The following is a 27,251-nucleotide window of genomic DNA, read 5'->3' on the forward strand; positions in this document are numbered from 1 at the left end:
TAAAGAATAAGAAAATTTCCCTGTTAATTACTTCCTTCTTGCAATAATTAAAATTGCATATAAATAACCACAATAAAACTTTCAACAGGTTTTAGCCTGTAATGATTTTTACCACCAAGTTATTAATCTGTTACAACCACATCAGAAATCTGAAAAAAAGAGTTTTTATCAGGAATGATGAAACAACTAAAATTGTAGTGGCACTGTGTGATTCTAGCTAATATAGAGCTCTAAATAAAATCCAAAATACTTGCATGTTACAGTGGCTGAAGCAACACATAGTGTGTAAGCTGGATGCTAAACTCAGCTCTGATACTTAGATCAGGCAGTTCTTGGAAAAATGTTGGGCTATTATTTGTATTTGGGTTACAAAGAATGAAGATTAAAATGTAAGTGGTTTTGATCACAGAAAAATAGTCATAAAAACTTGACCTTTTCCGTAAGGAGATCATTTTTTCCTGCTTTAGTATTTCCAGTGCTCCATAAAGAATAACACCCGAAGATGAGCAAAACTTTTTATGCAAAATTAGAAACTGACCTCACATGTTGGATCAAACTTCATTAGGTATGACAGAGCAATACATGAAATAGTGTATTATTTGCTATTTACAAAAGGAACATATTTAGCAGAAACTGAAACAAACCCAAAGAAAAATAATAAATGCATTTCAGAGTCTTTAAAATTCTTCATTTAATCACAGATTTATCTTTGATGAAGAACATAAATGTTCAGCCACGTTTATAATGTAATTCTTACCAATATACAATGTATGTTTGTACAAAGTAGAATATACACCCAGAATCAGTAAATACATACCTGTTTAGCCATATTTTCTACAAATCTAGGTGATCTCTTGCTTAAAAATGTGACAATATCTTTATATACATCACTTTTTCTTTCATAGTCAATGTCATCTTTACCCTTTTGCTGACCCTTAAAAAAAGAATAAATTTAAAATTATAATAGTATTGCCTTACACAGGTATTTTAATCTGCATTATAAAATAGTGCTAAAGAGCACAGAGGTCATACTGTAATGAATTAGGTACAGAAGTCTCATGCTCAGCAGAGTCCACCAAACTTCAATAATGCTTTGTAAAGATGCATGGATCACCTCCATGGATCCCAACAGATAATCAAGATCTTACACAGAATTCTGCAAGTAATTACTACCAGTTAATTGTACTGTGTATAGTTCTACTGAAAAGAATTTATGACTTATGGCAAACAACCAAGTAAATATGAGCTTCCAGTGCAGTATGGCAGATGTCTAAAAGGATCAGAAAATAATACGACCTGACTAGCCTAAGCTTTATGAGCTTCATCCATTGAAAACATGCTAAGTCAAAATTTCCCTGGATTTTTTAACTCTCAGGAAATCAATTTATGGAGTTACGCCTGATGGACATCAGTGTCTCTTCAAAATGAATGTAAGAGCTCTGGTCACTGCTCAACACACATAAGGACTATTATGCCTAAATAAAACCTATCTGTAGGGAAAGAGGTAACCAAAATGAAAAGTAGAAGAAGAGAGATACATAATTTCCAAGAAGCTTCCACTGAAAAAAGAAAGAACTCCTTATCATGGATAAAAAGACAAAAGCAAGCTATATTAGCCACATACAATATTACACCTCAGATCAAGAGCAATGAGGCACTAGAAAGGCATCTAGTCCCACAGTACCCTGGAATAGGAATAGTGTGAAGGACTGTTAGGGCATGTTTAAACAAACACTGCTAGCAAAGAGTGCAGAACACACTCCTAGTATAAAACTTATAGAAAAAGCACTCAAAACATATAGGAAAAATAGCACACATTTATTACTGTGTCTTCTCCTTCTGTACCAATAAACTAGCCCTGCAGGTCTTACAGCCTCAATACCACTACCCTAAACCTGATTGATTTTTTATTTTAGCATATAAAAACATTCATTACTCCATGATATCCTTTATTATTACTTACTCCATTTAAAAACACTCCTGCTGTGCTGCAAGTGATATACAAAGGATCAGTGTCATGTGGTTTGATGACTAAATAACAAATTTCTCCATGCACTTGTCTCCAGGGAGGAGCTCGGCATCCATTACAGAACATGTAATCTGTAATGAATTAGCATTAGTGTTTTTATCCAGTTTAAAAGTATTTTTTAATAGTTATGCTTGATGATTAATATAACATGTATACAAATCAAATTCCCAAACCAATATCTTACTCTTACGACTTCATACTATTAGGAATTAATCATTCAAAGCTCTGTGACCTGTGGCCCAATCCAACCAAGAACTGCAACTGTGCTTAGCACTTTTCAGGATCAGGGACTCAGTTCACTTCCTCTACTTCCCCTGAAGATATTCATATAATTGGAGATTATTACTGTAAGTAAAGGCTGAAGAACAGCATTAAGTTTAAAGTACAAATAAACACTTGAAGTTTATTATGAAAATTAATTAATAAAGATAATTAATTAATTGATAAGGGTATATATAAACATGAGATATGATCAGATGTGGACCTGATGTATATTCCAATGATTCCAGTACTGTATCTTCTCCTTTCCCAGAGAAATTCTTGAGAAGATTCACTTCGTTATTTATAGCAGCTGGATTAAGTCTTACATCTCTGCAATTAACAGAAAATGTTCTAAAATGTATTCATCAAAAGGATGTACTCAGAGAAATGAAAGGAGAATATTACATAATTTTTTTCTTTTACATTGAGTCTTAATAGTAGCAACAAAAATGTGGAAATGGGTCATCTTCCATTGTCATTGTAGTTTAGTGAAATTTTAGCTCTATAGCTAATATGAAGTTATGCTTAGTTACAACTACGAAACAGACTCAATGTAATACTTAATATGCTTCCATGAAGAAACAAACATTTCTTTGAAAATATTTAACTGCAACTTTGTTGTTTGTACAAATGACTTCAATTTGCTACCAAAATGCAAAACATATGCAATAAAAAACCCCACACTCGCAGGCACACACTTGCGTACCCACACCTACAACAAAATCTTTAGAAAAAAAATGGTTTTTTTAGTGAACAGTGAAAGTTATTTCAATAAATTTCTTCATGTCACACCAAAAGCACATGTTGTGGGTTGAAACCAATCTGATTTAACAATAAAAAAAAAACCAACCACTGGCTGACATGCTTAGCTTCCACTTGAAATGCACTCACTGTGAAATGTGTTTCAAAGAACTACTAAGCAGTTGCAAATCCAGCTGATGAAGAAGAAGACAGATTTTCATTTTCATCTCTGTTTCAGGGTCATCATCTTTTTTCACTTTTTCAAGTAAATGCAACATGGACATATCTTCTCCTTCAACAGTCCCACATTCAGGGCCAAGAATTTTCATTATAGGATCTCTGTTAGCTGTAAACATGAAACAGAATCATATAATGTGATACTATGTTAAAAATGATTAGGCAAGACAAACACTTTTTATCTCAATTGCCTAATAATTCTGATGCTATTAATTTACAATAAGAACTTTAATAATGTGCATAGTTATTCATCAAATATTACTTTACGATGTATTCTTTCATATACCTCTTGTAATTTGAAATGCATTTTAAAAAATACGAAAACATTAAGAATAAAAAGAAATTTTTCATAGCAAACAAAATTGCTTTTCACAACAAAGATTAAGATTCATTCAACCAAGAGGTGAATATTAAATACCTCCCTTTATCAACAGCCCCCTTTCCAGAAAATATGCTTGGCTGATCACCAAAACAGAAAATCAATGGGTTTAACTCACTGAAAAATCATTTTGGAAATATGATTTACTGTCAAAAAATATCTTTCACATTTTCTAGCAGCATTCCCAATGGCTCCATTACTTCTTCAGCTATGCCAGCTGTTCTTTTTGGTAAACAATGACATAACTGGATGTCAATGGGTTTTACAAAAACATTTTGCTCTGCTCCTGCAAATGAAGTCCCATGCATCTGTGAATGCCTCTGCATGATATCCTGTCCATATTATTCTTCCCTGTTATTCATGGTTGATCACTGTCAGTGACAGGACCCTGGATTACATGGATCTGAAGTTTGATCCAGTATACGCATTTATATTTTAGTATTGCAGATGCAATTTCTACTAATATTATCAAAGAATATTAGTGAACTCTTCTACCTCCAATGAGAGGAGGATATCCAGTTTAGCATATTAAGGGTCTTCTTGTCAGTTTGAAAATCTAGGACTTGAATATGACACAGTAGAAGTACTCGTACCTGTATTTTAAAAGCCATTGTGAGAAGGACCTGGAAGTGCTCACTCCGAACCTTGTGCAGCTAAGAATGTCTTAAGCATGTAAGTTTTTCTTTGGCTATTTTCTGAGGATTTAACATTTTAAAGGAGGATTAAACTACAAACATAAGAAAAACTGCTATTAGCCTCCAAAAAGACATTCTTTTTCAGAAATTTAAACCTACTGTCTGTTGCGATAGCTCAGTACACATGAATTTGTATATGGGATTCAACAGTTTTATTTTAACTTTATTCCAGATTTGTCTGTTACTGATTTCTCTGAAAATAAAAGAAGAAATAGATACTTTGTTAAGTTCTGGATCAGCACCTCTAGCCACTTTCATGAATCAACACCTTCTTATATACTTAAAATGAAGGCATGCCTTTCTTCACATTTCATAAACATGAATTGAAGAAGACATACTTTTTAAGAGAGAGGAAAGATGAAAAAAAAAAAAAGAGGAAATTAAACCTTCAAGGCATGCCTGTGCTTCCTTTAGCTTTTTTTCCATAGCAATTTGTAGCAAACGGGACAGCTGGTCAAAACTGCGAACTCTGAGAGTTGATGCTGTGAGGAGAAGCAATGGCTGGCCATCTTTACCTTTGGCTTCAGACTGAACAGTTGCTCCACTAGAAAAATTAAATTATATCTTTTTAAAATAAGAACTTTAATAAAGAGTAAATTTTAGAGAAGAATCTTGAATGTTATTCAAGCTTCACATGATAAAGCATACACAATTTATTTAAACTGTATTTCAGAAAACTTCCAAGGTAAACCCATTTATTCACTGAAAATCAGCAAGTGGATGTGCCCAAAGAAGGCTGAGAACCCTTGGGAAGCCTGCACTGGAGCAGGCTCCTGGCAGGATGTGTAACCCGTAGAGAAGAGCCCACGCTGGAGCAGGTTTTCTGGCAGGACTTGTGACCCTGTGGGGGACCCCTGCTGCAGCAGTCTGTTCCTGAAGGACTGCACCCCATGGAAAGGACTGATGCTAGAGCAGTTCATGAAGAACTGCAGCCTGTGGAAAGGACTCACATTGCAGAAGGTCACGGAGGACTGTCTCCTGTGAGTGGAACCCCACAATGGAGCAGGGGATGACTGTGAGGAGGAAGGAGCATCAGAGACAACAGTGAAATAAACTGACCGCAACTCTCACCCTCCGTTCCCCTGTGCTGCTTGGGGGTGAAGAGGTAAGGAAAATCAGGTGTGAAGTTGAGCTCAGGAAGAAGGGAGGGGTTAGGGGAAGGTGTTTTAAGATTTGTTTTTATTTCTTATTATCCTACTCTGACTTTTGATTGGCAATAAACTAATTTCTGTGAGTCGAGTCTGCTTTGCCCATGACAGTAACAGGTGAGTGATCTCCCTGTTCTTATCTCGACTCATGAGCTTGTCGTTGTATTTTTCTCTCCTGTCCAGCTGAGGAGGGGGAGTGATAGAGTGGCTTTGGTGGGCACCTGGCAGCCAGCCAAGGTGAACCCACCACACAGGAGCCACTCCTAACGCTAATGGAAATCACAGGGTTAATCACTGTTAGACACATGTTGTAAAAAGTCTTAGGAACAGACAGTGCAAATTGTATAAATCACCAACTAAACAGGTCTGTATCACAACCAAGATATAGAATAGTCTCAAACTCTCAAAAACCCCTACAAATTTTAAATGAAAATTTTCAATATATATCAGTAAAAACCCCACCCATTTCAGCCTCCCAAATACACTAAGGTTTTCTTTATGCTAAATGAGCACAGTTTTGCTTCGAAGTTCACCTTCAGTATTTCAAACCAGACTAATTCAGACTTACTGGATCTCATAACCCTCTTCAAATACTGAACAGCCCAATTGTGTTTTCCACTCAAGGGGCTCTCTGAAGACAAACGCTGCTTCCTGGGGATGCCTAGTGCTGAAGTCCTCTGCAAACTTAATAATTTGATTTAAAAGAGATTCGTTCAAAGGGGTGATTTCAAGTGTGCCGGTTCCAGAACCAGCAGCAGTCCACTGAGCTGCTCTTGCCAACGCCGCTCCCATGGTCTCAACTAGTATCCAAGGGGTACACCTTAGCAAAGAAACACAGAATCACCAAACTGAGCTCTCAAATGATAAATGCAATATGCTGCGGCTGCTATAATTTGAAATAAACTTATCTAGGAATGATTAGATTCTTTTAACTCATTTAAATCCCTGAAGTGGGGAGGGGGGAATTGAAGAAGACAACTCGCAAGTTTTAAGGAAATAGGGAAATCAGGTGAAAACAAAGGTTTTGTCATCTTAATTAATTCCAGGCGCTATTAGAAACTCAAGGAACTGACCGCAGAAGGCCTCTGTCGTGGCTGCCACAAAAGGCTCTCGGGTTCTCCTTGTGAAGTTAACCCCACTCTTAAAAACCCTACGTGCAGGCAGGCAGGCAGACACACACATACAACCCCCAGCAACGATCCCCCCCCTCCCCCAGACACCTTCTTTAAACGGACGAAAAAGGCGAGTGTCGGACCCGCCCGTCAAGCCTAGGGAGGCCGAGGGCCACCGCAGCGAGACGAGCTCGGGGAGGCCTCGTCGCTGAGGGGAGGCCTCGTCCCTGAGGAGAGCGCGGCGCGCCCGGCACGGTGCCGTCCCGCCCGCGCTCCGCGGCGTGCCTGGGGCAGAGGCTGGGGTCAGGGCTGCTGTAGGAGGCGGGAGGGATCCTGGCGCCCGGCGGCTGTGTGGAGCCCCCGAGGGACGCAAGGAGCCCAGCGGTCCCTCACCGCTCGCCCCCATACCTTGCCCCGGGTGAGACGCGCCGGACCCCGCCATCGCCGCTCGGGCCGCGGCCGAGGCCGCCGGCGTTGCTATGGGGACGGGGCCCGGCGGCAGCCGTTACCGGGAGGAGCGGGTAAACACAAGCGGCGCCCGGCGGTGGGGAAGGGCCGCTGCCCCCGGGCTGCCGCCTGCTTGGACGTGCAGCGCGGTGCGGCGGCCGCGGGTGCCGGTGCCGGTGCCGGTGCCGGGCATGGGGGTGCGCCCCGGAGGGCGAGACCCTGAGGGGAAGGCCGAAGGTGTTGAACCCCGGAGAGCGGACGGGTGAATGCGACGGGTGGTTGCTGCTGCAACCGCTATCCACAGTGTCCCTCAAAATCCGGCGGTGCTGGGGCAGGGGCACCTTAGTAAGGCTTGCGCTGTGGAGAACGCACATTCCTGACTTGGGAAGGAGGGCTGGGAGCCAGGAGGGGCCAGGCCCGTGGCGGCTGGTGCTAGGCAGGAGGGTTCGGCAGCGGGGCGGTGCGCGGTGGCTTGTGGAGTGAAGCCGAGGCTGAAGGGGTAGGACAGTCCTCATTAGAAGGTCAGAGGAGCTATATTTAAAATAATAAAACAGGCTCTATGGTCTTGGCGTGGAATTAAATCATGTAGTGATTAGAGTTACTTTACACCAGAGTTTAAAGGAAGACCACCGAATACTTTTTAGCTTGAATTTTAGCCAGTATAGCTTAAACCTGTCACTAGCTTTCAGTCATTACAAGAAAACAGCTTTAATTAAAAGGTTAGCATTGACCACTTTTAGTTCTTGAGGCAGCGTGACAGATTAGGCTCAAAACGCTTTTTGTTAAAGAAAATGTAACGTGAAATAAGTGTTTCTTGAAAGAAGGAAAGGAAATATGTATGGGCAGTGCCAATGAACAAAGTCCTTTCATATACAACACAACACTGTGCACATGCAAATAAAGCACCCCAAACACAGAACGGAAATTAATACTATTTCCCCAGTCCTGTTGTTCATCTATAATGTCAATGAGCCATCGCTCTCAATAAATTTTTAAGTTATAAAGTTGCTACTGCACTCCCACCTGCCTGTCTCATCTTTTGTACCACTGGGCCAATAACTATATTGCCTGGCTTCCCACCTGTAAATCCCCCCTCCAGTTCAGTTATCTAGGTCCACCAAAATACCTATTGGATGATAAAAATTGGACTTAGATTTAACCTAGGAAGAAATGGTTACCTGTTGCACACTAGCTGAAGTTAGGAAGCTATGTTCAGCTTTCCGGCACATGTGTCCTTCTGAAGGCATAGGAAAATAATCCTTTCAAGGACGGTCCAACAGAAGTACCCAGGTGTCCCAACACCATAGAGTTAACATAGCCAAGAGTTATTTCACCAACTGAGAGCTCAGCTGGGTAAGAAACCCCAAATAATGAGAAAGGTCATGGAATGTATGTGGGATGTATCTCAAAGAATAACAGTGTGGGATTAATACATTTTTTTCATGGAGATGATTGTCCATATACATTTTACTTACTGAGACTTTCAAGCAGTAACTACGAATAAGTACATGCAGTCTGCACAATAATGACTTAAGAATAGCTTTGGCTTTTCTTGTTTCACTGCGTAACTTTGAGAAGATAGAAAATGAATCATTTGATTAGGTGAAAATGAAAGATCATTTTTAGTAAAAAGCCTGGGTAAAGACTTAAAGCAATTTCTTTTCTTTATGGAATACTGTGTATGAAGGCATTTCCAGAAAGCATTAAATCTTTTCTTTTTACTGAGATAAGGACTATTAAAAAGTTGAATTTTATGGGCAGAAGGTGCAAACAGCAAAATGTGAAAGGGAGTAAAAGTATCCCCACCACGGGTGGTGGGGAGTGAAGACAGTGAGTTTTCACACAGAGCTGAGTATTTTAAGCAAGAAGTCGGTGGAGTAAGAAATAGAATTCCTAAATGAGATCAGTCTGTTCCACTGAACAGCAAGAAGGAAAGATATTTCAGTGGCAAAGATAAATGGGATGATATGCCCTCAAAGAGTATGCATCTCCACTGTCTATAAAAGGAGCTTCGCTAACTAGCTTAAGCTTAGTTACCAGTGGAACTTCCTGTGGGGACAGAGAAGTCAAAAAATGAAAAAACAGAACACATCCTGCAAGCCAGCAGCGAGGAATACTGCTGGGCTCTGGTATTAGAAGCTAAAGGCCTATGGATGGTCTAGAGGTTGGAGGTGCTTTTCCCCTTTCTTCTTTGTGGCAGGCAAATACTGAGTTGGTAGCTCAGCTGTACTCATAGGAAGACTGCTCTAACTCTTCTGAAGAGTAGATACCATCTGATTTACTTCTGACCTCAGTTTGTATGACTAATTTGTGTCTGTTTGTTCTTGCACCAACACAGGTCCTTTACCTGACTTTCAATGGCTACTTTTCCTCCTTGGATTTTACACCCAGTTTCTGAATTAGAATATTTTCTCTTAGATTTCACTTTGCTAGGCTAAACAAGTTCAGGTACTCTAGTCTCAGCCTGCAAGTTCTTCACTTCTCTTACCATCTTAGTATTCTTATTTGCCTGTGTTCCAGTCTGAACTTGTTTTTCGTAAATAGATTTGACACTATTTCAGAAGTCATTTCACCAGGACCCATTACAATGGCATTAATAGTCCTCATCTCTTTGGAAGTTCCTCAACTACTACATTCTAGGATTGCATTTGTTTTTCAGGTCATATTAGGGATTGTTGTGACCTTGCAACTGAATTATACAACCAATTTTTAATCCATTACTTTTATTTTCAGGTGATGAGTTAGTAGCTTTCTCCAGGATTTAAGCATATAGTATTGCAGTCTGCCCTTACAAAATCAAATTCCATTTCTAAAGAAAAGAAAATATTTAGAGCACACAGTCTCTGTCTTTTGTTCGCCATCTTCTTCCTCTTTCCAAAGTAATTTTTGAACCTGATAGCAAATTTGAACCATACTTCAGAGACCGTTGTGGTCTTGGAAATAATTAAGCTCCTACAAATTTTTTAAACCTGAGATAGTTGAATTGAGGGGAAAGCAAAATTAATGCCCTTGCTGAGGTAAAAGCAGGCATATGAACTGCAGATCATGTTCTGTAGCAACCAGCCAGCCAAGTGTTTCATTCATACCGTGCTGGCTAATCAGAACATGAGTAACTTGAGCCTTGCCCAGTGGGTGTTTTATGGAGAAGGTGGACAGCAGAAGATTAAGGGACAAAGCACATAATTCTAGAAGAAATCAGATCTCATTACTTTTGCTGCTCATGAACTCTTTCCATGACCTTCAAGTCAGATGAGAAAGTTAGGGAGCCTAGGGCAGAGTTTGAGGGTGCAAGGACTTCCAGATGGCACCTGTTCACGCACAAGTACTCTGCCATGCCTGCCCTACACCTTGCTGGGTTCTGTGAACTGCATTCTTCAGTGCCAAAACTCTTCACTCATTCCCTTATGTGACATGAACAATTTCTGTTCCTGCTGTCTGCCCGTAGTCTCTGTGCTTTATGGTCTTTTGCACATTTTCAGACATATATTGGCTCTAGCAAGTCATTACTGCAGTTATTGCACTGGTAGTTAAGCTCTGGGTGATTCCCTTGGTTGCGTTCAGGCTTGTGTTGCTGGATGACAAGAAGTAATGCCTTCTTACATCAGCTATCACTAAAAAATAAGCACTTAGGAACTCCCTCACTTAGCCAAACTGAAGGATGTTTAATACCACCTTTTGCTTTTACCAGATTTGATTGATTGTCCTGGTTTCAGCTGGGATGTAGTTAACTGTCTTCCTAGTAGCTGGTACAGTGCTATGTTTTGAGTTCAGTACGTGAAGAATGTTGATAACACTGATGTTTTCAGTTGTTGCTCAGTAGTGTTTAGACTATAGTCAAGGATTTTTCAGCTTCTCATGCCCAGCCAGGGCACCTGACCCAAACTGGCCAACAGTGTATTCCATACCATGGGACGTCCCATCTAGTTTAGGAACTGGGAAGTGGGGGGGCAGGGAATCGCTGCTCGGGGACTGGCTGGGTGTCGGTCGGCGGGTGGTGAGCAATTGCCCTGCGCATCATTTGTACATTCCAATCCTTTTATTACTACTGTTGTCTTTTTATTAGTGTTATCATTATCATTATTAGTTTCTTCTTTTCTGGATGGGGGGGGAGTGAGTGAGCGGCTGCGTGGTGCTTAGTTGCTGGCTGGGGTTAAACCACGACATTGATCAATGCTATTAATACCTCCTAGGACAAGAGTATAAATGGATATTTTAGAAAATTTGTCTGAAAGCTAAAGTGTTAAGTAAAGTAATCAGTTAAAGAATTATGAAAGTATTCTCTTGGTGACTCAAAATCAGCATGCAAAAACTTTGAGGCAATAAAGTTGTAATGTATTCTCAAAAGCAGCTTACTCAGGAACTGGGTCCACCCAGAGATGGCATTTGCACCATGTTTGGCTAATTCTTTAAATTAGCAGTAGTACATTTATGTACTAGTGGCTTTTTACTGTAAGTTATTTTTACATTTTTAATGTAAAAGACATTTTATAAAACAGTAGGTGAAATGTTTGCCTGAGCATAGTCAAAGATGAGATCATTGTTACTGGCACAAAGAAATGGGGAATATGAAGAATTTGTTAACATGGAGAGAAGGGCAATTGGAAATTTTTTTTACAATCTCAAAGTTGCAGCCAGAATTTGTAAGCAATTTTTCTTGTATATTTTTCCTCACATTATTGTAGAATAGGGTGTAGATTATTACTGTTAAAGTAGAACACTAATACAAGTTCTAAAAAACAGTTGTAGAAGCTTACAAAAAATAAAAAAGACATTCAGATAATACCAGCTATTCCTTCTGTTAAATAGCAGTTTATGATCAGCTTTATGGGCAGCTTGTCAGACAAGTTGGAAATCAGGAGAAAACAAGATAGTATTTGTCGATTTCCCTTTATTGTTCATTACCTTGCTTTTGTGTGAAAATTTACATGGTTTTGGCATTCACAAAACAAAAGTCCTACTGTTTTGGTGAGAAGGGCTTAGCTAGAGAAATAAAAAATCCAGTTGTGCTGCATTTATTTCATTTTGTATCAGTAAAAATGCACTATTTAGGTGCCTAGAGTTGTTCACAAACATTTTAATGCATCTTAAATTATTGTAATCCATCGTTAGTTTGTTGTGGTTTTTTTTTCAATTAGGGAGTAGTGTTTTGTGGAAAGGCAGCGTTTCAGCTCAAGAGGCAACCTATGTGAGAACATAAAAAGAGGGAGAAGACATGATGAATCTATTGATGTCTTTTCTTTAAGCATGATTTTATGGAAAACAATGTTCAAAACTTAATCCTTAGAAAGCAAATGACAACTCATTTTTCAGTGAGTCTCTGATTTCTGTGTTGTGATCTCCTACTTACCTCTTGTTTTCTGAGTAATTATGTGCTTCAAAAAATGCCAAATGATCTGAAGTGAGGATTTTTAAAGATCGGACATTGTACAATACACTGTCTTGAGCCTAGAAATTAAAAAATAGAAAAGACCATTTTTCAAATTGGACTCAATGCAAGGGACAAAGAGGTATGCAATGTTGTGCATGGGTGTCTGGCAAAGACACAGTTACTTAAAAAAATCTTCAAGGAAAATAAAGCAGGACAATATTTTGGTTAATAAGTTATAGATTAACAATATCTGGATAGTTATTTTCTGAACAATGACAATAACAGAAATTCTGCTGTTCTTTTTTAGAAATGGCTTCCAGATGGGAATCATGGTTTACAGCCCAAGATTGAATGTGATTTAATAAGTTTTTATCAGTAAAGAATATAATATTACAGAATATGAACTGTGTTACTAGACTGTGCTTCCCTCTATTTGTAGACAGTTTTTTGTTCCCTTTTGTTCATTTCTGTTTACTACTGCCCAGGTCTTTTGAATATTTCTGAGTATAATTTGGAAGAAATAATCAGTGTGGTGTAATAACCAGATGACCGTGACAATGTCATAATAACATTTGGAGTACCAGGCTAGAAGACTGTAATTTTGAAAGACGTAGTAAATTCATTCACATGTTTTCTTTGTAGCATCAGAACAAGATACAGATCAGGTTATCAGGGGCGTTAACATGGTCGGATGTCTTTTCAGTGAAACTGAGGCTGTTTTTCCTGGGTTTGTAATACTTTAGTGGGGGATAATTATATGCAAGGATTTTTCTTTTTAATTCCTACTTTATCTTTCTGCATCTTCAACCTCAATTCCCTCTTCATGAAATATTTTGTCATGAAATTTCTGCTTTTAAAATATGCGTACATAAAGACACTGAAAGAGAAAGCTTCTGAGAAAGATATTCTGGAGTAGAGTTATTTAAGTATATGGATAAATTTTGAATTGTTTTAAAATGCTGACTTTTACAGGAGGAGTCACGAAAGTATTGACTCCATTAGCCACCTTAATTTGTTCATGTACCAGTACAACTCCTTACACACAGAGAGGACTAATGGCTGATTATATTTATTTTTCTGATTGATTCTGCACTGCATAAAAATTTTATATTTTGCTTATATTTTTCTAGGGGAAAAAAATCTATGCATTTTGATGTTTATATAAAATGCTTTTTCTAGAACTAGTTAATTATTCTGACCTTAGTAGTATAGCTATTCAGTATTCATAGAAGCTACATAATGTCTTTTAAAACTTGCTCATTGGTTAGTTGAATTAGTTTTATGAGTGGATTATAACTACAAAGTTAATATAGTTTCTGTACAGCCATCAGAAAGATACAGAAGCCTTTTAAGGCTTCAGTGTAAATCAGGTATTCTAATTTATATTATAAAAATTAATGGAACTTCAACAGTGATATTTTCTCCAAAGTAGTAGAGATTCAATTAAAACAAAACAAAACCAAACCAAACCAACAGAATATTTATCCAAAATAGTGTGTGCCAAGTGGAATGGACAGACAAAGTGGTAACCCTGCAAATTAGAGCACCTTACTCTAAGTCAGGGGGATCCAGAACCACTTTTCACCTTTGCAATTTAGAAAAGATTTTTACTTTCTGTCTAGTAAAACAAAAAATGGAGAATTATTTTAAAATGTGGAAGAAAAATTGCCAGCTACACTTACATGTTTAGCCTGTGGTGCTAGACATTTGAAATAACTTGATATCAAAAGTAATACTGCAGACAGCGTGTCTTGTACTAGGATTGAAGACAGTGGTTTTAGCTTTCAAACACAAACCCTTTGCAAGTGAATGCTACTGACATGCCCAAATGCCTTTTACTTTCTTAGTGGTTCCTAAAAATTTCCTCCTTTTTCAAGGGGAAAAAGGGAGAAAGGATTGGGCTGTTTGTTTTGGGGTGGGAGTGTGAAAGGGAGATTGTTTTAAAATTAGAAATAGAATGTCATAAGCAGTCTCCATTTATGGGTTTCTTTTCCTAGAGGAAAAATGAGAGGTATTGGTGGAAAGTATTTTGGACTGTAGTGTGGTGATATTACTCAGGGAAAGAGAGTTTGGCTGTTTCATGAAGACCGGATTCTCATACTAGGTGCTAATACAAACATGCAAAAGATGCTATATAGTTAAAGAGAATTTAAAATCCTTTTCAGGTATTCAGCTTCCAGTTATTACTGTGCTAGCCCCATTTCACTACTTAGACAATAACCAATAGTAATTCTGGGCGATTCCCTGCATAGCTTTTATGAAAAGTAACATAAAAAAAAATTCAAATCGTTTTTCCCCAGTTATATAATCAGAAAGAAAGCCAAGACTGACATCAGGGCGTTTTCTCTTCTTTGTAGGTCATTTTAAGGCAGAAATTCAAGCACCTTGGAGCAATCACTGGTTTTGAAGAGACTGCTTCTATCATTTATGGTGGTATGGTAATATTATATGGGAAAATGTGAAATTGTGAGAGGACTGGAGATCAGAATAAAGCCAAATCGCTACAGGGTTTGAGCAGCAACTGGCTGTAAAATTAATATGGAGCAACAGTTGGATGTTGCAAGGTTGAGCATTAATCCAGTGCCTGGTAGAAAAAAAAAAAAATTATCTGAATTTCTGTTTCATAGTGATTGTACTGTGCCAGCTATTAAACAAAAAAAAATAAAAAAGCAATTCTCCTTCAAGTCCATAGAATATATTTGATGATACTGACATCTTTGCTCAGCTTGGATGAAAAATAAGTCTTGCATGGATGAGAATAGGCATTATAGCTCTGTTCCAAATCCTTTTACAGTAAAACTTCAAATTGGGGAGGAAAGTTGCCTTTTTATCAAAATTATTTTTATTGAGAGAAGCAGAAATGCGTGTTACTTATACATGTCTTCTTGCATAGTGTACATTCTGATACAGTTAATTCAGCCAATTTTCTGGTATTATTCTCAAGATCTGTGCCATGGATATTAGAGTCCTCAATATGGGTACATTTTTCCTCTGACTTTTTTCCATTTCTTCTTCTGGTAATAACTGTATAAAATCAAACATTTTATTTGAAATTTAGAATCATTAAGGTTGTTCTAGAGGATCTGAAGCTCTCCCACATTTTGGATGTTAGTTATTTTATTTTGTAGAAAGTATTGCATCTAGCTATTACATCTTCATTTATTTTTTATCTCAAGCAGAGATGGAGATTGAAACTATCTATTTTAAAAAAACTCTCTTTTTGCATTCAATTTATGCATAAATGAATATTTCAGTTTATTACAAGAGCTGTTGATTTCCAGCAAGCCTTCAACTATGAATGTAACATTTGGGGGCCACTTTTTCAAAATGCATGCACGTGTGCTCTGTTTAGATTTGCAAAGAATAACACTGAATAATTTGTAATTTTTCCTGGAATATCAAGTTAGCATCTATTGCTTTGGTATTGAAAAGGTTGCTGGTTATGATGCCAAAAGACTCTCTTACTGGGTAGTTTGAAGTAAATTTCTCAGAGGTGGAAGGGGATTCTGTCCCTACTGGAAAATCATACATGGCAAGTTTTTAGTGTCTGCTCCTATTGTTATCAATAGATTTCTGTCATCAATTTCGTGGGAGGAAAAATTCGGTCCATCAACAATACTGTCAGAGAGAAGACAGTTAAACTTAATTTTTACTAGACTCTTTCAAAAAAATATAGTACACATGACATTCTAAAACATAATGTAGTTATATTAATGATATTTTTGTGCTGAGATTTCAATAGAAAAGGTCTGTGATTTGTTCTGATTTTGGTAAAGCCTTTCACACAAGAAATAAGGCTAGTCTTTGTATGCCGGGGGCAGAAGTAATTAGGCTTAAGATTCTGAAGAAATCTACTACCAATTAGCAGTTTGCTACTGCTGTCAAGTAAATACAAGCATATTTAAGCATGGTAAGCCCCAAATGATATACTTTAGCGATTAATTTATAATGGTATTTTATTCTTTTGATATTTTGGTTCAGTAACACCACTAAATTTGAAGCAGTGACATTTAAGAGTTAATAAAAGGTTTGTGCCATTAAAATGTCTAAGTGCAGAATAAAATTTGAGGATCTGAATCTGCAAATTTTTATGCAAGTAGTCCTTTGCATCTCCTACTAGATATGCTATACTACACAATAAGTAGAATGTAGAAATTGGTGCCAAAGCTGGCTCATGGGCTGGAAGGAGGCTAGTCTATTTGTGCAATGCTTTGCCAAAGCTAATTTACTTTGCTGAAAAACAGGGTAAATTAGACAGTGTGCAGCATTAAGCAGCGTGGTTAAACTGCTTCCAGTTACCCAAGCTGGCTCCTTTTGAGCTGCTTTGGCTATCTCTCCACAGCACTGTATTGTGAAGCACAGACATGCCCTGACTAAAATTGATGTGTGTGAAATTTTATTCATGTAAGGAAGGACTGATGAATTGTACCCATCCTTTCTTCTCCAGAAATTCTGTCCTCAGATACATGCAGAGTGTACAGCTAAGCATGTCTTCAAATAACTACAGTATAACTGTCATTGCATTTGACCTCAGAAATGTGATTCTCTGAGTAAACACAGAAAATGGAGGCACCGCAACTGATTATAATTAAATATAAGTGGCTAAGCACAGATCTGTAGTATAAATAGATGTGTTACAGCTGACAGTTAAAGTTTGAGTTCAGCTTACGTGTGAGCCTTTGCATTACTCATGTAAATCAATGTTCTCACTTACAAGAGAAACCTCATAATTTACCACTACCCATAAAGTATCCTTGCTGTAATCAATAGTGATTCCTATATGGAATTACTGTGCAGAGCAACCTTTCTTCCATCCATATCCTCAGCATGATTGCTGTATGGTTTGGCACCACGACAGAAAAATATCCAGTGAGCTCAGTAGTTTTCTGCGTGGAAGGACTTAGCTGTCCTAACTTGGTACAAAAATTCCATTCAGTTTAAAGAAAGCAAAACTGGAATTAAATACTCCACATGATGAAGGATTGAGTAGAATCTTCAGGGGGGGAAATTGTTTGCAATCTCATTTACAATTAAATTCAGCTTAATTTTATTCTATATAGAAGTAGAATACAGTAATTAAAAATACTCAGTGATGTCTGCCATATTAATAACAGTAAAGGATGATGTGATTTTTTTCATCTCCACTTTTGGTGATAATTATATATGTGGCATTTGAGACCATGAGCAGACCATATTCAAATGAATCTCAAAACATTTTACTGCTTTTTGATTATGTGATCACACTGCGATGCACATACAATGTGCTGTGCTCAGTTCTTCAGTCTGCCAAACAGGAATGATGAACGCAGGAGTGTTTCTGAACCCCTCCACTCCTCTCAGAAGCCTGGGGGGTGCCCGTGCGGGTGCAGGGCTCTGAGGCACCTGATGGAGCCACGGTCCCTGTCCGACGGGATTCCCTTCTATAAAACAGGCTGAACTTTGAAACAGTAAAGCAGTGACTCTGAAGCATGCAGGAACCTGAGTCCTCCGTAACTCACCACTTTACTAGACAACTCCACAAGTTCACGGACAATTGCCAAGTAGCTGCGAGCCCAGGACATGAGCGACACTCTTCCTGGAAGCAGCCAGTGGTGTAAGTTTTAGGTGTGCTCAGGGCACCTGGATTGAAGTGAACCCCTCAGGGAACCGAACGCAGGCTTATCTTTTAGTGGGGTTAAAAGAAGCTGTAGCTAGCCATTCAGAGTTCAGTGTACTCACAGAAACCTAAGCTTTGGCACTTAGGAGACTGACAGGACCAAAACAACGGAGCCAAGTGAATTCAGATTTTACAGTCAGTAAAGCAGAGGTTTTCTGAATCGCTTTTGTGGATTTGGATTGCCTGAATTCCACGTTCAGTGCCTTGTGTGCATCCCGAGTGTATGGCTCTGTGTTCCAACAAAAATATAGGCTACATCTCAAATAAACAAAATTTGGAAAATAATTGGGTTTCCATTTTAGTATGTGTTTGCGATTACTAAAGTAAAAAAAAAATCCTGTAATTTTCTAGTCATCTATGTAACTAACACCTCTGGTGGAACGGAGCGTACCTCTCCTAGTTACATAAAAGAGACACTTCCAGATGTAATGTTTTATAAAGCTGTGATTAACTAATGGGGGAATAGATGAGTTTCCTAATAAAATATGGTAAACATGCTAAATAAATGGCACTTTAAAAAAAAAAAATCTCCTTGGCATTGGATTATAGCATCAAGGAGTGACAAAGTATATTTAAGCTGACAAAAGCTATTTATACTACAGAAATCTGTGAAGTTACGAGCTTTCCTGTTCTCATTGTTCCATTTCTCATATGAAAGCTACTTATTTTTTGTTTTGCCCATCTTGATATAAGGATAGCTGCGTATTTATATGCTATACATTTTTTCATGTAATTTGTGATTTATAAGATAAACATTACACAAACCATCATGTGTTATTTTGAGAGTAAGCAGAAGAGTAACTCTTCACTTCAAGACGTATCTTCCCATAAAGTGTCTTAGGTGTCTTTTTCAACTTCTACCAACAGAATAGTGTAGTATTTTTCAAGTGTTATCTTTTTGCTGTACAATGTTAAGACTATGGGAAAATACAGAGAGGCTATTGAATCTCTAACGATTGCTTTGCATATAGTCAGTAAAAACATACATGTACTCGCAATAATGTTTTATTAGTGGGTTCTTCAGTGACTGTTTGCTCAGTGATACAAGAGTATCTCCATTTAAAAGGATAAAAAAAGCAAAACACATGAAGGACACACAAGTGCTAAACAATTTACTAATTCTCAGGTTAGCCCAAGTATCTTAAACTCAGTAACTGTTCACAAATATTGCATTTGTATTTACCTTGAAATTTGCTGTTCTTATTTTAGGTACAAGGAAGGACAAGTTTAAGAAGGACAAACCCCTTCAAGCTGTTCTCCAACCATATAAATTGAACTCATGAAGATTTATCTTTGTAATCCCTACCTCTGCTTTTCTTGACTGCCTCATTGAGATGCATGGTGCCTGATTTCTCAGTATTCATTGCACAGCAGTGCTTACAGTCACAGCACAGCTCCCGCTGCCTAAATCTTGCAGTTGCAAGTGCTCAGCACTTCTACAAATTACACTCCACCGTACCAAGCACCAAGAAAAACACAATTAACAACCACATGTGCAAAGTGACTAGTAACACACAGGAAATCTGTGGCAAAGGCAGGGATACGATTCAGTTCCCCAGGGTTGCACTCATGCCTTAATCATGAAAACATGTTCGCTTCTCTACAGTTGTCTGCTTCATTCACTGCGTACTTCCAACGGCTGCAACAAAGAAAGTACAGATTCCACAGAGCACGCTCGGTTTTACTATGCAATGATTCATCCTCCAGCGCAGATCTTTTTTATGCGCTACATAACACAAGACCCACGGAAAACTCTCTCTACTCTCAAAGGAATCACACGCAGTTCCCTCTCCCTCACCACTCACATAATCCACCAGAGTCCTTGTCCCTTTGTCTGCCTCTTCTACCACCAAGAGGGTTGGGTGCACAGGGGTGACAGGGTTCCTGATCCAATTCCTGAGCTTAATCAGGCCCCAGATTGCAGCAGCAATGAGCAGCAGGATCAGGGAAGACCGTTTTGAACGCCAGTAGCCCCAGGGCTGGAGCATGCCCAGATGTTTCGTGGAATGGCTCCGGCAGGCCAGTCGCACACAGGTGTTTATTGGCTTGAAGTAAAAATCAGGAATACCAAGAATAATTCATCTACCACTTGGCTCTTCAAACAGAACAGGAACGAGCACAATTTGCAAATCTAAATGGCAGATAACGGCAGCTATTAGCTAACAAGCATGCTTCACTTGCGGAGTTGCTTGTGTGATGAACTTTTTCTTTTCCTGAAATGAACTCATTTCAGTATGAGAGCTGATTGTGCATGAAGTATTGTTAAAGGCATGCAACCGAGCAACCATGCAACTTATTTTTTCACTAATATCTATCATTTTTAGGAACAAAAGATGCTGCTGCTAACTGCAGTAAATACAAATCTACTTCTAGAAATGTGATTTGCAGTTTACTTTCTCTTTACACTTAACAGCTATTTAGATGCAAAACAGATCTAACTGGATCAAAAGTTGAATTGTGCACTTACATTAAATATATTCATTTTCACACTAAAATTACTTTAAGGAGCAAAGACTTGCTTTATGTGGAAAATCAAAGGAGAAATGTAAGAAACTGTTCCAAAGAGGTTCGCTACTCTGCACAGCAAAAGCAAAAGCACAGCCTCTCTGTGACCTAGACTCCGCAGGATTTATTGGTTATCTTTAATAAAGCAAAAACCAAGCACCTTTTCTGTTTTGTTACTTCCATTTTAACACTAGCAGTAGCAGACAGACAGACAAAGTTTAGTTTTAGCCTGGGAGCTAAAAGAAATACTTCTAACATACATATGTACTGTTACAGTCTGACTTATAAATGCTCAGTAGTAAAGTCAGCAGGAATTGAGCACTAAAACTGGAGAAGAGTAAATGGAAAGAGACCCTGCTGTATTTGCAGACTCGTGGTAATAAGGAAAGCACTCCTGACTGCTCTTGGAAACTTGTCATGTAAGTGAGCAAGGGGAGAGGTCAGGCAGTGACAGACTGTTCTTCCAGCCTGAAACGGGGGGTTGCACCAAATCTTAAAAACTGAAAACAGTTTGAAACATGCCTTTAACTAAAAATGAATATTATTAAATTATACCCATCATTCAGAAATGTAATCTGAAAGCACCGTAGCTCCTGGCTTCCATTCAGATAACGTCTGGCAGCGTGCTGTGTATCATCCATGAAGTATCTTCCAGAATCCCCAGCACCCTGGCTTCAGGGACTGATCTAAATCTCACTAAATTCTGATGATTCTGATGTCATTTTCTAAGCTTAAAGTGTTCTTTCAAGTGACATCAATCATGACTCAACCTGGCCTCTCCTGCCATATATGACAAAGGCTCCTATTTTTAAACTTTCAGACAAATACAGCCTGTATAACTCTTTTTTGCCAAAAATACGTCAGTTCAAATCTCACTATTCCGAGCATATTCTGTTCTTTTGGGATACTTGTCAGCTGGCCTATTTATATCAGGTTTGTAAGAAATTAGATGTTTTTCTAGAAGTAAAATAACAGACTTGGAGAACAGAGCTTCCACCTTGCATTATTAATAGAATTCACGATAATCTGTGGTTATATTGTCAAGAAGCACAGAGACTAATTGCACAGAGCCAACAATTCACTCAGCATGGTGGTTTAAATGGATAAAAATGATTTGTATTGGTGCCTGCGGTCTCTTGTAAATGTCAAATACTTTCTTGACATTCTAAAACCCAGGCTGTACAGCAAAAGTGGGAGAGTAGCATTTCGTATTAATTTAAAAATGTAGAAAAGTGATTATCCTCTTCTAGCACTCAGTATTTCACCGTTTCATGAAGACCCTAGATGCTGCTCATAACTGGCTATAGTCTTTCAACTGATCATGTCTCTCATTTTTCTTTCAGCAGAGCAGCGAATGTTTTACTTGAGATAAAGAAATAGAATTTTAATTCCTGTGTAAGAAGATATTTACAGAGACTCCCCACAACCAGTTTTCCCTCTTGGAGAAAGATGTAAATATTCATCTCCCCTATTTCCCATCCATGGCAGTTTTGCCATTCCCATGGACTAGCTGTTCCTTTTGTGTAAATCCCAATCACATGCATGTATCTTCATGTATTTCAGTACTGTCACTTCAGCTTTTTACAGCTTGCTTTAATCACCTTGCAGGGTTCAAAGAACACCTGGACATATTCTCATCTGCTAGTCTCTAAAGCATTCACAAAATGTTCTGGTATAAAGGATTTATGATACTTCCTTGGTTCACCCCATTTGTGTACTTACCCTACATCTGTTAGACTCTATTTCTTTACTCTGCTATAGTAGAATGATGCACAGGTGTAATTGAACTGACAAAAGTGTTAATATTTTTCTAAAACAGATCACTTATATTTAGTACAACTGACATTTTACTCATTGTTCTCATTAGTACCCACATTTATTCCAAAATAATCGTGAAATGAAATCATCAAAAATCTACCAGCTGCACAAGTCTTCTGAAACCTCTGTCGTCTGAGTCTGTCTTAAACATTACAAAAACATGCAAAAAGGCTTAGAGATAGTTTAAAAAAAAAAAGAATAGAAAAGGAATATCCAGGTGGCTTTTTAACTGTGGAATACAATAAAACAGAGTTTGGAAAGTATTACACAGAAATATAATAACGAAAAAACAAGATATGCAGTTTACAAGTTGAAATATATAGTGCTGTGCCTTCACTTGAGCCGAAATCAGTAGACAGAGCTGGCTTTATGTGCGTTTACTAACTGTGTGACAGCTCCGAGTTTACAAATGTATGACTGGCAGCTTACAGGCGTGCTGATCAACACTAGAAAATCTTTTAAGGCTTAAGGTTAATTATTCTGAAACACAGTTTTAGAGATTTCAGTAATAATGGCCTAAAGTGACAGAGATGAATTGCTGCCTCCGTTTTGAGAGCACTTCAGAAATTGCTTAAAAGTGTGTGAGAAGATTTATCGGGAACACACTGTAGGTGCAAAAGAAATGAAACCCTAGATGACCAGCTAAGCAGCAAAGGCCATGCCAGTCTAACAGAATCCTACAATTTGCATTAAATAATTCAGACAGTCAATAGATTTATCAGCAACACATATTTACTATAATGCTTGACAGGACTTAGATGCATTTGCATTGAAATTTACTCCCAGATACTAATCTCAGATATTAATCCAAAGATAATAACCAGACAGCTCTTACATGTTTGATTACTCGCCAAAATACTTATAATCTTTGCTGATTGCATCTTATCTCAAAGCCAGACCCTGAGCCCAGAGAAGTCATCAACTTGGTTCCAGGGTAAGAGCTGCCAACCCCATTGTGAGGAGTGTTATTGAAGTCAAAGGGACCACACATGAAACGAGGCACTAAAGCTCGACAGTAAAAGTCAGCAAGACCTGGCATTAGATTACAAGGTCTTCAGAGCAAAGGCATTCCTGATTTCCCAGGCACAGAAAGACAAGAGGTAAAACTCTGATATTGTTAAAATAAAAATGAGACTTTTCTAAGTTAGCTCTTCTAACTTCAGTAGCGCTGCATTTTTATCCACTGCCGTCTCATCTGTGCCACACTGTTTAACTGCATGAACAATCCCGTGTTTTTCAGTGGGACAGATGAAAGTCATCTGAGGCTAGCTATAGGAAGAGTTCCTACTATCACTCATCCAGGGCTTGAAGCGGTGTCAGCTATCTGCTGATATTTTATACTTATCCCATACACATAATACAGAAAGCAGCAGCAGCTGTTAGGTACTAATAGTAAAGCAATCCAGACTAAGCGCTTTCCAATAGCATAAAATGAGGCAATTTACCAGGAAGAGAGGGAGTTGCATTAGCATGAAAAAGTTCTAAGTTATTCACAAGATGCTAAAAGAGAAGGAAGAATCATCAGTCCTGAACACTGGAACCATGAGGATCCATAAGGATTTTACATGATGCTAGTGAGCCCAAGCCAAGTAACCACTGTTATAAGTGGAGCTGTGCAGGGAGCGGAGTAGTAGCACTGCCTCCCTGCAATGCTCTCTCAGAGTTAGCGAGAATCTGGCCTCTTGTGTTTTCCACTTAGATTTTGTGATAAATTACTGTAGCTGGGAGCGACCCAGGAGTTCCTGCAGAAAATCTGAGCATGAGTGTCTCACTGGAGGTACTTAAATGCAGTTCTAAGGACAATAACAAATACCAAGTGTATGAAAGCATCGCATTTTGCCAATGGCAGCAGAGTTAATACCAGCCACCACCATCCCTCTGGTACAAAGTAGGTGAACATGAAGGAGGCTCAGGATTAAGAATGCACCCACCTTGTCAGTGATAGACAGACACTTCATCCACGCACGTCTCAGGACTTGTTGGAATTGAACAGACTCTAAGAGTAGGCAGGTTTTAATACCACTTTTCAGAAGATGACTTCTGGAGACCACAAAGTCAAGAGCTATGTTCAGACTGCAACACTGTGAAGGGAAAGCATGTGCAGAGTCCGCCACGATGGAGTTAAGAACTGCACATTGGGAGTGCTTTACCTGGCACAGAGGGTAACTTAACCACTCCCTGCTAAATGCTTATAGGTGAAGGGCACAGGGGTGGAAACTGCTCCTTGTCATAGTTAAGAGGGAGTAAACAACACCTTGCTGCTTAAATCATCTTCCCATGCTGTTTTCACTCATAGGTTGCTCAGTTTGCTCCAGGCTTGCAGACTTCTGGTGGTTCGGAGCCCAGCAGTGCCCCAGCTTCTCCCTTCCAGCAGCTCCTGGCCAGCCTCTCCTTTCTGCTCCACATTGCCCTTGTTAAACTATTGGCCCCTGACATGGAGAGGCTTTTCGAGAAGACTGATTAGGAAGAAAGGAAACAAGATTAAACAGAATAGGTCACTTGAGAACAGTTGCAGAAATTTTGTCTTTATTTGCTTGGTCTGGTAGCTTTCGAAGATGGGAACTCCACATCTTTTACAGTTACATTTATATAAAGAATAAAGGCTTTAATTACAGCAACTCTTGCTTTCAAGCAGGCAGTAGGGAAGCCAAAAGAAAAATAGAAATGTTTGCAGTTAGAGTAATAGTGTCACGGAAGCGTCACATAAACTTCTGAAGATTAGAAGTGGAATAATGAAGTATTCTCCTCTTTTACTAAGTTACTGTATAATCTTATCACAAATAGCATCTCTCATTTCAAACACTGTGGTGTTACCTATGGCAGCCTCTACCATGGCAAAGAATGACACCTCCTGCTTTGCTTGGAATAGCTTCCCTGTAGCTCCCCTGCCATGCCACAGCATTCCCCCAGCCCATGCGGCTGGCTGGCAGTCATGGAGAGTGTAGTTGCAGAAGCAGGGTACATACGTAGTTGGACTTCTGAAGGGAAAATAGAACTTGATACTTCAGTTCCCACAGGATACCACCACAGAGACTATTTTCTGTAAAACGAAACCGGTGGAGTGGTGTTTTACACCACAGTATCGCATAAAAGGCAAGACAGTTGGCCCAGTGATACTCCTACACAGAAAAATTCCTGTGTCTCCTGACAGGTTCACATTTCTTTATCTGGCAAGCAGAAAATTATAGTCTATGTACAAAGCAGCCTTTTCATTTAGGGAACAATTAAGCTAATCCCAGCAAGATTTCATGTTTAACTAGGTTTGTAGCGAACAAGTTTGTCGTCTGCATTCAATCAAGCTCTTTTGACTTTCACAAAATAGGGGCAAAACAGTATATCTGAAATGCAAAATTCTAAGCTTCCTGAGATGCGTGTGAGTCCTGCCTGAGTAAAACTATGCATCGACTTGCTAAAACTTTGGTATTGTATCAGTAGACTTCTTTCTTTAGTCTGTCATTAATCTTCCAATTAAGCAATGAACTGTTTTTATAAGCCTGCTTTTTTCATTAAAATGAATTGGTGTACACTACAGCACTTGATAAATACATAAACATATATATATACACATATGCACACATGCACAATAAAATAAAGTTGCTATTGGCATAAAGGTAACATCAGCTGCACTCATTGCAAGATGCAGACTCTTGGCCTTCAGTCTCACCTATTCATGGTCAGAGTCTGTGCTTTTTTCAGTTTGGTTTGAGCTGGGGTTGGATCCAGCTGTGGCCAATGATGATCTGAATTCAATGAAGTCAAAAGAAGACAATAATTCAGGTTCAGTTCTGGTTTTTGACAACACAATGGTTCAAATCAATCTTTGGTTTTGGTTCTACTTCCTGCTTAACAGCTGTGTAAAGAAAAACATCTGGAATAGTACCCCAGCAGGGCCAGTAACTGAGGCTGCTCTTTCTACTATCCAGATAGTACCAATAACAACAAAGCTTTCAGGCCAGTTTTCAACAACAAAAACCCCAACCAAACAAAAAGACTCCTTTTGTGCCTTACGATCAATAGTAGCCAGGACTGCAAACGGGACTTCAAACATACTGCTTCCATCTGCACCAGTCAGTAAAATGGGCCAAGACCTGTTGTTCTGGCTCTGAAGGAGAGAGGCAGAGCACAGCTCATATATATACAGCTGAATTCCCTCCTGCAGTCAAGCCGGGCTCACGGCTGCTGGGACCAACCTTTTGCTACCCCTCAGCAGTGCCTGGGCACTACCCAACACAGGCTGAAGCCCTGCCAGGAAGCCCCCCAACCACCTCATCCTCCTGTGGGATGCTGAATCCCAGATCTGACTGCCCCATTATGCCAGCACAGCCTCTGGTGCCAGCTGGTAAGAAGAGTTGCACTCACTGGATCTCTTTGCACCTTCTTGCTGGTCTGCACTGCTCTGCCATCTCTCTGACATTTTTAGTGAGCTTCTTTGAACCCGAGACTACACCTTTGTCCCATGCTCATACGGTGCCTAACACAGGCCAGTCCGTATTTGGGAGCAGGGCTCCAGAAGCTGCATCGAAGTAGGTTTAATGGGGAAGCATAACCCATACATGGTACGTAAAGCTCTCAGAGAGTAAAATATGAGAGGGCCTACATGCACTATGGAGTGGTCTCAACCCATGCTTCCATCTGTGCACTTGCCCCATCATAAATGTGTGCCTTGATCATGAAACTTGACTATTCCCACCACTTAAAGCCTAGACCAATTTTAGGGAACCATCGTTTCTTAAAAATAAGCCAGTAATGCAAATCTAGGAAAGGGAGAGGACACACCATGAAACGTCCAGAGGTCACACAGAAAACAAGCAGAACTGTCCCTGATTGCCATTTTCTTCAAAAAGAAGCCCTGAAG

At 39.0% G+C, this 27,251-nt stretch overlaps 1 protein-coding gene across 1 annotated transcript in view; it reads right to left on the reverse strand.

Annotated features, from left to right (window-relative positions):
• The window catches only part of ODAD2 (outer dynein arm docking complex subunit 2), an 87,493-nt gene extending 81,197 nt beyond the window's left edge, over positions 1-6,296 (reverse strand). Inside the window, exons 1-6 of the mRNA XM_069777719.1 lie at positions 6,059-6,296; positions 4,729-4,886; positions 3,182-3,377; positions 2,514-2,620; positions 1,964-2,100; positions 818-934 (exon numbers count right to left, since the gene is read on the reverse strand). Of these exons, the coding sequence (XP_069633820.1) occupies positions 818-934; positions 1,964-2,100; positions 2,514-2,620; positions 3,182-3,377; positions 4,729-4,886; positions 6,059-6,282 (939 nt within the window). The 5' untranslated portion in view covers positions 6,283-6,296. The remainder of the gene's footprint in view (positions 1-817; positions 935-1,963; positions 2,101-2,513; positions 2,621-3,181; positions 3,378-4,728; positions 4,887-6,058) is intronic.
• Positions 6,297-27,251: the final 20,955 nt, after the last annotated feature.

The sequence above is a fragment of the Haliaeetus albicilla genome, chromosome 2, assembly GCF_947461875.1.
Source record: "Haliaeetus albicilla chromosome 2, bHalAlb1.1, whole genome shotgun sequence".
Lineage (NCBI taxonomy): Eukaryota > Metazoa > Chordata > Aves > Accipitriformes > Accipitridae > Haliaeetus > Haliaeetus albicilla.